This window comes from Rhincodon typus, chromosome 2 (genome assembly GCF_021869965.1).
Source record: "Rhincodon typus isolate 14 chromosome 2, sRhiTyp1.1, whole genome shotgun sequence".
Taxonomy (NCBI): Eukaryota; Metazoa; Chordata; class Chondrichthyes; order Orectolobiformes; family Rhincodontidae; genus Rhincodon; species Rhincodon typus.
The window spans coordinates 58,646,648-58,662,780 of NC_063333.1; the positions used below are offsets into that span (position 1 = coordinate 58,646,648).

Genomic DNA, 16,133 nt, shown 5'->3' on the forward strand with positions numbered 1-16,133 from the left:
CCCCTTCCCCTCCCCCATTTCTGAAGAAGGGTCTAGGCCTGAAACGTCAGCCTTCCTGCTCCTCTGATGCTGCTTGGCCTGCTGTGTTCATCCAGCTCTACACTTTGTTATCTCAGATTCTCCAGCATCTGCAGTTCCTACTACCTCTGCAAACAGATTGGTAGTTTATTCTGGCAAACCTGGGTAAGTGTCTAATTTGTGGAAACCTGATCATCAGTCAGCCCACTGAAGGACACGTTTTAATATTTTCCAGAATTAATTTCCTTTCAGGAAATTTGTTTTCTTATTTAGTGTCTTTTTTTTCTTCTTTTAATTTTAGTCTATTGTTCAGTAGTGGTTATGCATTTACTTATTCAGGCACTCTTGTTAGCGGGATTGACATTTTTCCTGGCATTTTCCTGCCACACAGTAATGACACATCTTTCATTGATGTAATAGGAACTTGAAAAAATAAAATGCCCCTTGTATAATTCTTCACTTAGTTCTTGACTGTCACAAAGTAATTTTTTTATCTACCTAAAAGCATATTCCCTGCATGCAACCCCACATGCCTATTAAAGAAAATTAAACACCTGTTTAAACTTTCATTTCTTTTTTTTAAAAATGGCTGTTTACAAAAGCAGCATACTCATAGCATGATTTCAAATACATTACAAATATTTTCAGTTCTTTCAGTGGTATAACTGCTGTGCATTAAAAATGGATGTTGATAAGTGCTAAAGAATTAATGAGGGTTTGGGGAAGAGTGAGTGATCCAGAAAATAACATGTAATATTTTGAGGATGACTGTCCTGCTAACTGAAGTATGGCTACAAGGCAGCCTAGCAGCTAGTGTGCTACTGAAGAAGGCAAAGAACTGCTGATGCTGAAAATCTGAAACAAACATAAGAGACTGCTGGAGAAACTAAGCAAGTCTAGCAGCAGATAATGTTTTTAGTTCAGTAAGACTCCCTTTCAGAATTAAAAAGGCACACAGGAAGATTGAGCTAAAGCTCAGTTGGCTGACCGTACACGGATGGAGTGAGCAGTATAGGTGATTTCATAGTGGTGCAGTGGTAGTGTCTTTACCTCTGGATTGGGAGCCCTGGGTTCAAGAACCACTTGCTCCAGAAGTGTGTAATAAAATGTCTGAACACGTTGATTAGAAAAATTAATGATTTCAGGGGATCCTAGGTTCATTTTCACTTGATAATAAGTAACTTTTAAGTACTTGATTTCTGGGCCAAAAGAACAAGTCTAGTGCTAAAGGAAATGCAAGTGGTGTCTTGATTTACCTAGTAATTGTGTAACCAGCAGATGATGAATTTTCACTTTTTTTTTCAAAAAAAGCATATGGAATAATTATGGGCAATATGACAGATTGCATCATCACAAATACGCTTGTGTGAAGAAAACTCTTCTGCCATATTCGAGACATTTTTTAAAGTAAATGGGGGAAGGATGCTTGCATGTTCAATATATGTTGTGACATACGTTTACTTTTTTGCAGAATTTTTTTGTTGCTGGCTGGAAGTGCAAATATTAGTTTGAAAAGTACCTCAACCGTGTAACCATGGGTTTTACTGGTAAGAAATCTACAAAAGGACCAGTTTGCTGGCGAAAGCGGGTTAAATCTGAATACATGCGTCTTCGACAGCTGAAACGCTTTAGGCGAGCAGATGAAGTTAAGGTAAGAATTGTTTGAGTTGATGTAAACAAAGTGTTCAGTCTGTAATTGCTATTTTTCTAGGGGGGTGGGGGGCTCTTACTTTTTTAAAATAATTCAATCTTGAGTGTAGCATTTCATATAATGTATGGAGTGATTCATTATGACTGCCCACTGTGAAAGAGAGGAAGTATCAAACTTCTGTGCTTCTGTGAGATGAACATTTAGCAAAATAATGTAAATTTAAGAATTTTAGCAAATACAATGTAATTGTTTTCATAATCAGCTAATTTGATTTTAAATAACTGAGATCTTGGAGCAATAGCTCTTTCTTTATTTATTTAGTGTTATCATTTAGTTTGCACTTTGTCAGCTGCCTTCCTTTTCAAGTAGCCCAGTATCCTGTTAAACTTTGAGTCCACCATCTTTCAATAGTTTTATATTATCTGTTTGTTTGTGACAGCTAGCTCTAAAACACAAAATGAAAGTGACTCCTGTCGAGAATATAACAATAACATTCTTTAGGCTAATGACTGGCTGAAAGTAAGGACAAGCATTTAGCTTGTCTTGATCAATGAACACCCTACACAGTTGTATATTTGGCCTCAAGTGAACTCAACTACGGAGGTTCATAGTTTACCTCTTCAGTGGTTGTTAATTTATTCTTCCTAATTATAAGCCTCAAATTGTAGTCATGGGGGAGGTGTAATATCTCCAACCTCAGTCGTGCTTGGTGTTTAGCAAATTCTGTTATCTTGGGTCTAGGGTGACAGACCATTTAACTCTTGGGATACCTTGCTATCAGCCACTTTTATTTTTACTGTGATTACTTAGTTTCTGTGATTTTTTTTTTCCTTAAAAAGAGTGCCCTGTTTTAAGCTTTGCCATGACAGACTTTATAAAACTCCGGCCACCTATCCTGCATTATTGTGTGTTTTTATTTATGTTGGAAATGACTTTTGTCATTCATCAAAACTTCAATTCTTTTAGAAAGTGAAGAAACAAACCGGCACGTGCACGCAGACTGGTAGGTATAGGATGAACAGCACCATTTGCAGCATCTCAGATACTGAAACAGACTGTCCGAATGCAGCAAGACCTGGGCAACATCTTGAGCTGATGCATGACAGAGTTACTTGCTTAAGTGTCAGGCAACGACCATCTCCGAGAGAATTGAACTATCACTCTTTGGTGTTCAATGACAGTGGGGGAATTCAGCAATGGTAGTGTCCTGGGTGTCACCATTTACCAGAAACTGAAACCAGTGATATAAATACTTTTGGTTATGAGAACAACCCAGAGGCAGGGAGTTCTGCAGTGAGTAACCCTTCTGTCTCCCCAGAGTCTGTTAACCACATGCAGTGCTCCCATCAGGAGTGAAATGGAAAGTTCTCAAAGAGAACATCTTCAACACTAGACGCTTTGATACCATCCAGCACAAAGCATCTTGATTGAAACCCCATCAACCACCTTCAATGTTCACTCCCTTAAAGGCAATGCATAGTGGCAGCAGCGTGTACCATCCACAAGATAAACTGAAGAAATTTACCAAGACTACTTCAGCATAAGAATATAAAAACTAAGAGCAGGAGTAGGCAGTTGAGCCTGCTCTGCCATTTAATTGTCATGGTTGATCTCATCTCAGCTTCAACTCCAATTCCCTGCCTGCTCTCCATAATCCTTCAACCCATTGCTAAGTAAAAAATCTGTCTCTCCCTAAAGGAACCCCAGCACCTGCCAAACCTACGACCAATATCATCAAGAAAGACAAGGGCAGAGGTTGCCTAGGGATACCATCACCTATATGATCCTTGCTTGGAACTGTTACCATTCCTTCACTGCTGAACTAAAATTCTGAAACACCCTAACAGCATTATGGGTGTCCCAACATCCCAAGGACTACAGTAGTTCAAGACAACTCACCACTGCCTCTTCTCCAGGCTATTAAGGTTGAATAATAAAGTTAGCTTAATGAGTAATGTCCACACCTTGTAAGTGAGTAAAAGAAACCTTTCCTACACTTTAGAAATTTTAGGCTGTGATGAGTAGAGAGAAAAAAAATAACTTATGCAAGGTTGCTGTTTCTAAAACATTTGATTATTCGCAATGTTATGAGATCATGTTTTGTTGCTTTTGGTATTGGATTCAGCACTATAGCAACATTTGGTTCAGTTGTAGGAAACAAAGGGTAATTTTAGATGGGTAGTTTTGCAACTGGAAAGCTGTTTCCAATGGGGTTCCACAGACTGAACACTAGGTCCTGATTTTTATGGTATATAGTAACATTTTGTATGTAAGTGTAGGGTGCATGATCAACAAGTTTAGAGATGGCACAAACATTGGCCACGTGCATGATTGGGAGGTTAGCTGTAAACTGCAGATGGTTACCAATGAACTGGTCAGGTGGACAAAGACATGGTAGATCGATCAGTTGGTTAAGGTCTATGAAAACCTTTCCTTTATTAGCAGAGGTCTAGAAATATGAGAACAATGAGATTATGCTGAAACTGTGTATATCATTAGCTGGCCGTAGCTTTTGAGCATTGTGTGATTCTGATTGCCTCAATAAAGAAAATATGTATTAGAGATAGTACAGTGATGATTTAAGGATGATGTTGGGTTTTGAAAACAAACAGCTCTGAAAAAGATTGGAAAGGATGAGGTGGGACAGTGGAGAAATTTGAAATGTACAAAATTGTGAAGGGCCTCAGACATTGTGTGTGAAGGACCTATTTATGTTAGCAGAGAGGTGATAGATGGGGCTTGGGGACGTTAAATTTAAAGTGGTAGAAATATTAAGAGGAGAGGAGGAAAATTTGAATTCCGTGGGCTTTTTTTTAAAAACTAGTTTGCCATGTGGGACATTGTCAAAAATCCAGGTTCCTACTGTTACCACAACTGCAGTGAGTTAACTGGTGTTTTTGATTTACTGGCACCACATGACCTTGATGCATGTTGGATAACAAATTTTGCAGTAGTTCATGAACTAAAGAAAGGAAATCTGCCAACCTGATCTGCTTCATTTGCAACTCTTGGCCACCCTGATAGAGACCTATCAAGTTATTCAGTCAAGTGCATCCCCTTTGGTCATAAGTGTCTGCTTATCCATTCATGTACACATCCTAAGGGAGAAAAGAAAAACTGCAAAACTAGATGCATCCCAATCTAAGCTTTATCCCTGCAGCAATGACACTAGGATCTACATGACATTGTTTAGGATTGTTCCTAAATGGTAATAAACAGAATAATGATTACCCTTCTCCCAATTATTATCAAAGTGCTATGAAGCAACAGTACTACCGTGCTGAGTCCTGAGGAAGGGTCACCGGACCTGAAACGTTAACTCTGATTTTTCTTCACCGATGCTGCCAGACCAGTTGAGGTTTTCCAGCAACTTCTGTTTTTGTTACTACCATGCTGTACCTATATCTCAGTGCTGTGCATTCATTACTTCCTTGTGTCAATTTAATAAAAGGTTAAATGAAGACATTTACTGAAAATCTGAAGTGTGATCAACTTATCTCCTTTTTGTTTTATTTTGTCGTATATAGGCCCTTTAAATTTCTTTTCCATTGTTGTAGGCTGACTTTCGTTGTTCTTGTATGGGATGTGAGCATGGCTGACAAGCCCTAATATCATCCCTAATTGTTTTCGGAGAGCCGGTGGCTTGCTGTTTCTTAAACTGCTGCAATCCATTTGGTCTGGGTATCTCTTTACTGTTAAAGAGTTGCAGGATTGTGACCTAATGACAGTAATGGAGTAGTGATATATTTCAAAGATGCTATTGTGTGTGGCTTGGACACCGCCTTGTAGGTGGTATTCCAATGTTTCTGCTGTCTCTGTCCTGGCTGATAGAAGGTAGCAGGTTTGGATCAGTGAAGCAACTGGGCCTGGTGGGACGCACTGGGACAGATGCAATGATTGTTGGGTTGCGCCATATCAAATCAGTTTTTAAAAAATCCACATGCTTTCTGTCTCTTTTTTTTTCTCCGTCTCTTTTTTTTTTCTCCGTCTCTCTCTCTTTACATGCATGCCCATGCTCATGCTCTCTGGCTGTCGTGCGCGTGCATGCCCATTCTCGCTGTCATTACAACTTCAAAGGAAAGTGAATCTGTTGCACTGTTTTATCGAAGTGAAACTATTTTGACACTGTTGCTAATTGTATTTTGATCTTAAAGTGCCCTGTTATCGCTTCCTTGATGAATTCCAGCATTTCCTGGGACTGATTTCAGACTAAATGTCTGTCCTCTTTCATGCTTTTGAATAGCAGCTTATGTTTAGAAGTGTGGCAGTTCGTAATATGAAAGTAATTGATGTGTGATAAGGGTCAAAGATGACCTGTATGTAAAAAGAACAGAAAAAGCAGGCAAATGTCAAACGTAGGAAAGAAATTGGTTAGAAACAAGAAGGTTAAAGAAGGTAGCGGAGGAGTTCAAAAAGTTTAATATGGGAGACAAAGGTTACGTGAAAAGATTAATAGGCAAGATTAAGTCAAACCCCAAAACCTTTTTCAAACAGGTATCAGCAGTTTTTTTGGGAAAATATTCACTTCGAGACAGACAATGCAAAAACATAATAAACATGTACTTCATATACTTCTTGACAAAGGAAGTAGATAATGGGGCAATTACACTTTTTTTTAAATAAAGGGGAAGTTATGAGCAACATACTGAAATGCTTTTCATTTCTGAAAGTTGGGAAGTGAAAAACAAAGAAGTAGAAAGATTAGTTGATCTTTTAACCCAACTTGGATCTAGGCATGTTGTTAGCAGACTGAAGAATTTGTGATGTTGTCCTGTTATCCCTTACCACTTTCATGAATAAGTAAGAAAACCATAGGCCAATCAGCTTATTGATTCTGAACAAGTGTTATTGGAAATTATTTTGCTCTTTCGTTTTGGAAGACAGAGCTTATCAAAGATACCGCTAACATCAAGCTTAGGATAACTAAATATTTTTAGGATTATTTGTAAGGATGGTGAAATGGATGGAAATGTGACAAGCTGAGTATAGTATAAAAATGTGAAGTCCTGCACTTCGTGTGGGTATGCTACAAGTGGTGCAATTTTGAAATCTGAAGGTAGCAGGAAAGGTTTTTTTTTTATTCATTTATGGGTTGAGGGGCGTTGCTGGCTAGGCAGTATTTATTGCCCAGCCCTAATTGGCCAAAGGACGGTTCAGAGTCAACCACATAGCTGTGGGACTGTAGTCACATGTAGGCCAGACCAGGTAAGGATGGCAGTTTCCTTCCCTAAAGAACATTAGTGAACCAGATAGGCTTTTCAAAACATTCGGCAACGGATTCATGGTCATAGTCAGATTCTTTAATTATAGACATTTATTGAATTCAAATTCCACCATCTTTGGTGGGATTTGAACCCGGGTCCCCAGAACGTTATCTGGGTCTCTGGATTAACAGTCCAGCAATAATACTACTAGGCCATTGCCTCCCCATCTTCAGAAGATGGTTTAAAGAAAATTATATGGGTTACTAGGGTTTCTATATACACGAATGGAATATGAAAGTGAAGAGGTCATAAAAGAACTCTGAAGGATTGCTTAGACTTCAGCTGGAGTATTGGTGTTTCTGAAAATGTATCTTTTTATAATGAAGGATGTCTCATTTTATACCTTTTTTTTAAAGAGTTTGTATTTCTGAATATGGTTTATGGGTGTTTACTTCTGTGAAGGTTTCTTTTTTTAAATAAACAAGTTCATTGTGCCCTTTGGAAGTAGTGATCAAACCCAGCATTTTTCAGAAGCAAGTGGCAATGGACCCCAGCAGAATTTCTACTTTTCCTTCAGCGTGGACGCCACCACTATACCCAGCCTCTCAAAAAAGGGTCTTCAGCAAAACTTTACCATTTCCTAGCTGTGTTCAGTTCTGATGGAGGGTGACTGGACTTGACGTTAATATTTTTCACTGCACAGGTTTGCCAGACCTACTGAATTTGTGTGTCAGTTTGTTTTTGTTTATAAGTAGGTAAGTGTATTGTGAGGAGGACATAAGGTTGCAGAAGTTAACAGTAGGTTGGTTGAATGAGTGGACAGTAATCTGGCAGCTGGAGTTTGGTATAAGAAAATGCAAAAGCCTTCACTTTGGCAGGACGTGTTAAAAATAAACAGGCACGCTTAAACAGAGAGCAGCTACGGAATTCTGAGGTGCAGGACAATGTGGATGTTCTAGTGCCCAAATTACACGTTTTGTGTGCAGGTCAAGTAATTAAGGTGGCTAATGGATTACTATCCTGAGGCTGTTGACTTGCTTGCTGACATTTTCATTCAGACATTTTGTCACCATGTTAGGTAACATTATCACTTCATAGGAGGCCCAACTGATGTTGTTCTATTCTACTTGGAATTTATACTGTCCGGTCTGTTATGGTGAATTGTGTCACTTCCGGTTCTGTTCCGTGTGGGTTTGTATATGGGGTCTGATTTTCTGTGTTTGTTGATTTGTATTATGGATTGAGAACCGTGCCTCTAGGAATTCCCGTGCGTGTCTGTTTACTGTTCTCTTTATTAAGAGAGATTGAATATACAGATAAGGATGTTATCCATCAGTTATAGGACATTGGTGAGATGATGTCTTGATTGCTCTGTGTAGTTTGGCCTGTTTATTTAAGGAAGAATGTAATTGCATTGTAGGAGGTCCAGAAGTGGTATACTAGATTGATGCCTGGAATGAGCAGGTTGTGCTAGGGGATAATTTGGACAGCCTGGACTCAGTTGTACTGAAATTTAAAAGGGTGAGGGGTGACTTGAATGATATGTGCAAGATCCCGAGTGGCTGTTGCGGTGCAGTTATGGTGGCGCTAGCTTTGGATCAAAAAGTGTAGGCTCAAGCCCCAACATATCAATGCAGTTGTATTGAAAGTAATTTTATAAGATCCTAAACAGTCTTGACAAGGTGGACGTGGCAATTATTCTTGTCGTTGAATCCAAAAATAGGAGACATTGTTTCAGGATTAGAGGACATCCTTTGTAAGATCGAAATTACATTTCCCATCCTCCAAAAAGAAAACTTCACCAGCACCACCAAGGGTTGTGAAATTTGAAGCTCCATATCATTAAGGCAGATGAAGACACAATTTTGTTAGGTAAGGAAATTAAAAGTTATTGGAACAAGATAATGAGGATGTGGAATTTGAAACATGTAAGATCAGCCACGATCACATTGAATGGCAGAGCAGGCCAGAGGAGACACGTGACATCCTTCTTCCTCACACTTGTTTTTATGTACGTCATGTTTTGCGGTCTGTATCAATAAATTCAATTTAAACAAATATCTTTATTTTCTTCACAGAGCATGTTCAATGCAAATCGCCAAAAAATCAAAGAAAAGACAGAAATCTTGAATCAGGATTGGAAGCAACATCGGATACAACCTGTTCATATCATGACTTCTGTGAGCACAATGCGTGGTACCAGAGAGGTATAATAGAATTCTTTTTTGACTGGGTAAAGCATTTATGATAAACATAAAGCTTTGTGTACAGTCATCCTCCCAATACAAAGAATACTTCTTACTTTCTCTTATCCAATGCTGCAAAGTATTATTAATTGAATATAATTGAAATAATTAATTGAAATAAATATATAAGACATTCACTGCATGTGCGAAATTTAGGCTTGTTAGTCAGCATTCTATAAATAATTTGCACACTTGTGCTAACCAAAGATAATTGGTTACTGTTGGCTGCAGAAGTCTCTGAAGCCTTTAATTATAAAAATCTGAAATATGGGCATGAATTGAGATTGAAATTGTTTCTTTCCACGTCATGGTTATTGCATCCAAAATGTTTTGTGCTTTTAAGAAATAAGTAAAAGCAGATATTTTAAATTTTTGATCCTATTACTGCAAAAGCACATTTTGTTTTATTTGGCGAAGCTTATTGTCATCCATGATGGATGGAACTCCCCACCCAACAGTATTGTTGAAGTACCTATGCCAAGTGGATTGCAGCGGTTCAAGAAGGAAGCTCAACACCACCATCTCAAGGGCAATTAGGAATTGGCAATTACTGCCAATGATGCCCATATTCTGTGAATGAATAAAAAATATTGGCTGGTTGATTGTCCAAATTTGGGTGTTTTCCAAGAAACAAAAAGGTCAATGATGGCTGTGTTTTGTCTTGCACCTCTTAAAGTCAAATAAAGTCTTGGCTACCATTGTGACCTGGATTGACCATTTGCAGATTCAGAAAGTAAAGTTCCCTTTCTCTTGGTATCCGTCAGTGCTTGGCTGTGATCTGGTGGAGGTGCTTTTGGTGCGTTGGGTACTGTCCATAAAATCTTTTGGTCAGTTGACTTTTGGCTGATTGCACCTTGTTTGAAACCTCCACCTAAAAAGTCAATAATTACTTGCTGACTCATAGATTTTATTGAATTAAACTTCAAGTAGTGGTACTGATTGACTGACTAGATAAAATCTTTCGAAACTGTGTAGCCATTAATTTTAGTTAGATTACTATTACTAAGTATCCATGTTTGTGTTAAAAATATAATAAAAGAAAACTCTAAACTATAAGAAAACATCAGCCCAAGATCAATATTTCTTATACCTTTGTGTTTAAAATGGATGTCTTTTAGTATAAAGTACACTTCATGTGTGCAAGCAATTGTTAGAGATGACCTTGGTTCTGGAAATCAAAATCCCAATTTGGATGGGGATGAGAAGCATTAGTGGGGAGAACTCACTAGTCCAGATGCGGGTCAAAGTAAACCAAAAGGAACGCTGGGTGCTTGTAACATGGGAATGGCAATAGTCACAAGTGATTTCAACTAATGCTTTCTAGTTGGTTCCAGAACATTTCTGAGCAAAGGACGATCTTGAGAGCAGGTTGTATTGCGTCATGAGATTGATTAAATAATGACTTCCAAGTAAAGACACCAGTTACCAGTATGTGACCAGAACATTTTTTTTAATGCAAGTTTTGGAATTCTCTGCCTTGGCCGTTGGAGGTCAGGTAATTGAATATATTTAAGGTGGAAGTAGGTAGATTCTTGTCTGACAAGGGACCAGATAGAAATTTCTGGGGAAATGGTAATGCGAAATTTGAAACACAGAGCAACCGTGATCTTATTGAGTGGTGGAGCAGACTCGCAGCACAGTGGCCTACTTCTATTCCTAATTTAAATGCTCACGAGTTGATTTGATATGTTTGCGTGTAATTCATATGTGAAGTCTTGAGATTGAGTTAAGGGTAGTTTATAATATTGTGCAAGTTGTTACTGATTAATTTTGTTGTATCACCAAGATGACCTAAATTAATAGCAAAGTTCATTTGTTGATGAGGTGTGCATCACAATTACTGACATCATTCAATAACAAGTAAAAATGACTTTAAAGTGTTTCTTAAGTTTCAATAAATGATTAATGATTGACATTGCTGTTTGGGGAGTTTGCAGCTTGTGGTTGGTGGTTGTGGGAGATAGGCTGCTCATGGCAGGAAGCAATGAAAGTCTGGTTCGGGCCTATTGTAGAACTTCTGACCAGAAGATTTATTCAGTCAGAGTGTGGAGATCATTGTCATGGTATTGGCTTTGGGCACAGAGTTTGAAATGGATTATGACTTGCCAGTTAGCAAGAAATAAATGTTGAATAGCTTTCTTTCCCCTGATATGCAATCGATAAATATTTGAAGGAGAAAACAATATAGTACTTTGAAGAATGCAGACGGAACTGGGACTCATTGTAGATTATTCCATTTAAAAAAAAAACTTATTTTGTGGGTCAAATCGTATTTTGTTCTGCAAATTTCTGTGGTTTTGTGTTTTTTAACCTTTATAGTTGGTTGACCTGAAACAATGGGTTTCCTCCAATTATCTTTCTGCAATATGTCCTAAGATTTTCTTTTGTTTATTTCTAGTGTGCCGTGGAAAGTGGATTCTCAGAATTTCCAAAGCAAGTCATTCCCCTGAAGACTTTGAATGCAGTGGCCTCAATTCCAGTTATGTACTCCTGGTCTCCCCTTCAGCAAAATTTCATGGTGTGTGTTTCGGGCATAAGCAAGAATTAAGTTTTTAATGTTTATTTGCAATGCATCCATGGATAGTAAGACCACTTAAGTTCTTAATATTATTTTCATTTGAACAAAGGAAGACTCTTCACTTAATTTTATTTCTTGTTTCCAAACTAAGTGTTCAGTTTATTTTTAATGAAATCAACTCCTTGTATTTGTTTATGACAGAAGTGACAGGTATTTTTCATGCAGACTATTTTCAGAATTTAACTAGCACATGGTCCAGAAACCTTTTGTTAGGCACTGGTGTCTACATCTGATAGAAGTTAGGAATCTTCTGATTTTCTAAAGAGCATGTTTTGGTTTTGATTTTGCTGTTCCTGAAAATCATGCTTTTCACCTTGGACTTCTCAAATTTACTATAACTCTTCCTTTGTTCTACCCTCAAAGAAGTCATAGGACTCCTCTAAACTGACAATTTTATAATTCTTGAGGAGAACTGACAAATATTCCACGTGTGTTTAAACATTGCACTTAATAGAAGGTCAAAAATGAACTGCAAATGTTTGCTACATTTCTGTCTTTATAACTAAGAACAAAACAATGAACAAAGAAAATTCTAGCATAGGAACAGGCCCTTCAGCCCTCGAAGCCTCCACCGATCCAGATCCTCTATCTAAACCTGTTGCCTATTTTCCAAGGATCTGTATCCCTCTGCTCCCTGCCCATTCGTGTATCTGTCTAGATACGTCATAAATGACGCTGTCGTGCCAGCCTCTACCACCTCCGCTGGCAACGCGTTCCAGGCACCCACCACCCTCTGCGTAAAGAACTTTCCACGCACATCTCCCTTAAACTTTTCCCCACTCACCTTGAAATCGTGACCCCTAGTAATTGAGTCCCCCACTCTGGGGTAAAAGCTTCTTGCTATCCACCCTGTCTACACCTCTCATGATTTTGTAGACCTCAATCAGGTCTCCCCTCAACCTCTGTCTTTCTAATGTAAATAATCCTAATCTACTCAACCTCTCTTCATAGCTAGTGCCCTCCATACCAGGCAACATCCTGGTGAACCTCCTCTGCACCCTCTCCAAAGCATCCACATCCTTTTGGTAATGTGGCGACCAGAACTGTACGCAGTCTTCCAAATGTGGTCGAACCAAAGTCCTATACAACCAGATGTTAAAAACTTTTGTTGATTTAAGGTGGAAGATGAAACTGTTCTACACAACATTCCTTACATGGGGGATGAAATCCTGGATCAGGATGGGACTTTTATTGAAGAACTTATCAAAAACTATGATGGAAAAGTACATGGAGACAGAGGTAATGCTATCCGTTTGCTGTTTTACACTGACTAATGATTTGTGTAGTAATATTAGTTCAATCATACTTTTATTTTGTTTTCTAAAATATGGAATACATTAATATTTGGACCCAAAAGCCCATGCATGAATACTTACAAAAAGAAATACATTTTCCTGCTTCTCAAAGTTAATTTGGTGAAACTGACAAATTGTGCTCAACTAATTAATGCTATTTATATGTAATGGCACATTATGAAATAATCTTTTGAGAATCATTGTTCGTTTTTATGTCATCATAATTTCCATTTTTCTCAAGGTATTTGTTCAGCATTTTTCACAGTTAACATCTGTATTATGAAATCTGTCACGTGTAATATATTTTGTATGTTATGAAATTGAGTTCTGTGCTTCCATGTTTTGATATTTTGTATGTGAATATAACAGATGTAGACGAAAATAAGTTTTTTACTTTGTTTCCAAGCTAAAGTGCAGATTTCCCAACATGATTTGTTTCAAAGTTTGAACTCTAACCTCCATTCCTCCACTGTGTTTGTTTCTGTACTTTTTTTTTGTTTCGAAGGAGTTGAACTTTGCAACCTTCATCGTAGCTGCCCAGATGCATAGCTGAGTAATTATCCATAACAGTAAAATGGCTTTCGCACATGTGCAGACACAGCCTTTCACCCACCTATTCACAATAAGGAAGAGCCTGTATATGTGTGTGCCGCTGATGGCATGAGCCACTGGGGAGGTCTGTGGTGGTGGGAGAGTTGAGTTGGAGATCTGGACTGAAGTGAACATTTCCCTTGTCGGAGATGTCAACAATATACACCTTCACTGCTGCACCAGAGTTGGGAGGCAGTGTTCAGAGGAGGGGACAGAGCTGTCAAAACACCTGTTTTCTGCTGCACTCACCTGGTCATTGCTGTGTGAAATGAGGGCTCCACCACCTTGTCCAAGATCCTGTTGCTATGTATGGACAGCTGTTACAACAGTACAGTTGCTCAGGCTTCACTGTTGTCGCCACCTTTTCAAAGGCCTCACAATCTAACTCTTGTCACGCCCTGTCAACGTGGGATATTATTCAGGCCACTGAGTCCTGGATCTCTTTGTTTTATTTTGTATATACTTGCAACAGCATCATCTTTGTGACTGGCTGCTACTTTCCATTGTTGTTCAATGATGTCAGGCCCCACTACATATGCGTGTTGTTGGTTTTTGGTTTTTTTATGCAGCGTTAGCAGGTGCAATGTACAGCAAGCATTTGTACCTTTCCCACCAAACCATCCTCTGACTTATCCTCATTATTAACTTCTGGGAAACCCTGATCTAGTTGCAAGAATGTCCAGTGATGCCGAATTCGAGAATGTGTAGTTTGAATTCAGAAAATCTGTCACGCTACTCATTGGAGTTTAGAAGAATTGCGAGGTGATCTTGTTGAAACATACAGGATTCTGAAGGGGCTCAACAGAGTAATTGTTGACAGGATGTTTCTCCTCATGGATGAGTTTAGGAGCAGAAGACACAGTCTCTAGAAAAGACTGAGACAGGAGGAATTTCTTCTGAGAGTTGAACATCTTTGTAACTCCTTGCCAAAGAGGGCTGTTGTAGGCAAAATCCTTGTGTATAATTTGAGCCTGAGACAGGTAGGGTCTTGATCAGTAAGGAAATCGAGGTTTATGGACAAAAGGTAGGAAGTGAGGAGAATGTTTGTTTGTTTGTTTGTTTGTTTGTTTGTTTGTTTGTTTGAGCAACCATAGTCCTTTTTTGAATGGTGGAACAGGCTTCGGGGGCCAAATGGCCCATTCCAGTTCCTATTCCTTATAGTTCTAAATGCTGTGATGCATCTGTTGCTTTTAAAGGGCATTTCATTTAAGGAAGAAAGGCAAAAGATTTAAAAGCAGCATGTCGATTCAAGTCTATGCCATTTGACACATCATTTTGTGATCTTTGTTTTGATATTGCAGAATGTGGTTTTATCAATGATGAGATCTTTGTGGAGCTGGTAAATGCTCTGACCCAGTACAGTGATAACGACGAAGAGGATGATGATGATGAGGATGATCAGGAGAACAAATCTGAGAAGACTGATGGAAGTGACATCAGGGAAGAAAGCAATGATTCCAGGAAAGATTATCAGGAGATCAATATGGATGGTAAGGGTATAATTTGTGCACGGAATGTATTGAGAAGGGGAGTATTTAGCCGTTATGGTCCCTGTAGGTTCCACTGTCACGGGACAAGGAAAAGAGTTCCATATGGCTAGTCTCAGGGACTTTGTACCAATTTATGAAGTAGAACCTGAAAAATGGTAATCTTTTGAATTATGACCCAAACCGTTTGCAAAATGGAATAGGGCAAACCAGTTTTGAAGAAATAAATGTCTGTCTGTCTGGTGTAGTAGGGTCTGGTCTGTAGGACACTGACAATTTGGAAAATAGACGTCTGATCGTGAATTGTGCTGGGACCAGTGTTCTGGCAAGCTGCATAACAAGGGAAGGGTACAAAATAGGCCAGTTAGGTTAACCTTTTAATATTGGAAATGTGTTCTTCTATTATGCAGGATTTAGGAAAATGATTATGCAGACTCAGCATGATTTCATGTAGGCGAAATCCATGACTGTCAAATTTATTTGAGCTCTTTTGAGGAAGTTACAAGATGAAGAAACAATGGATGTGATATATTTGGATTTTCAGAAGGTGCATGATGATGTACTGCATATTAGGCTACATAAGTTAAGATACATGATGTTGGAGATAGTATGTTAGCATGGATAGAGGATTGGCTAACTAATTGAAAACTAGTTGGGATGGGGGGCCGCGGGTGTAGTTTCATGAAGGCAATATATAACGAGTGGTTTTGCTGCAGTGATCAGTGCTGGGGCTACAAGTATTTGTATCTTAATGATTTGGATGAGAAAAGTGAATGTACTGTAGTCAAGTTTGTGAATGAAATAGGTGGCGAAGATGATGGTCTGCAAAGGAATAAAGACAAGTTAAGTGAGTGGGCAGAAACTTGCTGGATAGAATGTAGATATGGAAAAACGAGGTTCACTAGGCCCATCTCTGGTATGGAGGGACTGTCTTATGAAGAGAGTTTGAGCAGGTTGGGCCTGTACTCATTGGGATTTAGGAGATTGAGACGTGACCTTATTGAAACATGAGCAATTTTTAGAGTAGTTCACAGGATAGATGCAGAAAGGCTATTGCCCCTTG

At 38.7% G+C, this 16,133-nt stretch overlaps 1 protein-coding gene across 2 annotated transcripts in view; it reads left to right on the forward strand.

The window, feature by feature from the left end:
* The window catches only part of ezh2 (enhancer of zeste 2 polycomb repressive complex 2 subunit), a 73,623-nt gene that overhangs the window by 18,845 nt on the left and 38,645 nt on the right, over positions 1-16,133 (forward strand). For both annotated transcript variants that reach the window (XM_020516020.2, XM_048616784.1), the window contains exons 2-6: positions 1,490-1,669; positions 8,952-9,080; positions 11,518-11,637; positions 12,816-12,936; positions 14,885-15,073. In XM_020516020.2, the coding sequence (XP_020371609.1) occupies positions 1,553-1,669; positions 8,952-9,080; positions 11,518-11,637; positions 12,816-12,936; positions 14,885-15,073 (676 nt within the window). In that variant the 5' untranslated portion in view covers positions 1,490-1,552. The remainder of the gene's footprint in view (positions 1-1,489; positions 1,670-8,951; positions 9,081-11,517; positions 11,638-12,815; positions 12,937-14,884; positions 15,074-16,133) is intronic.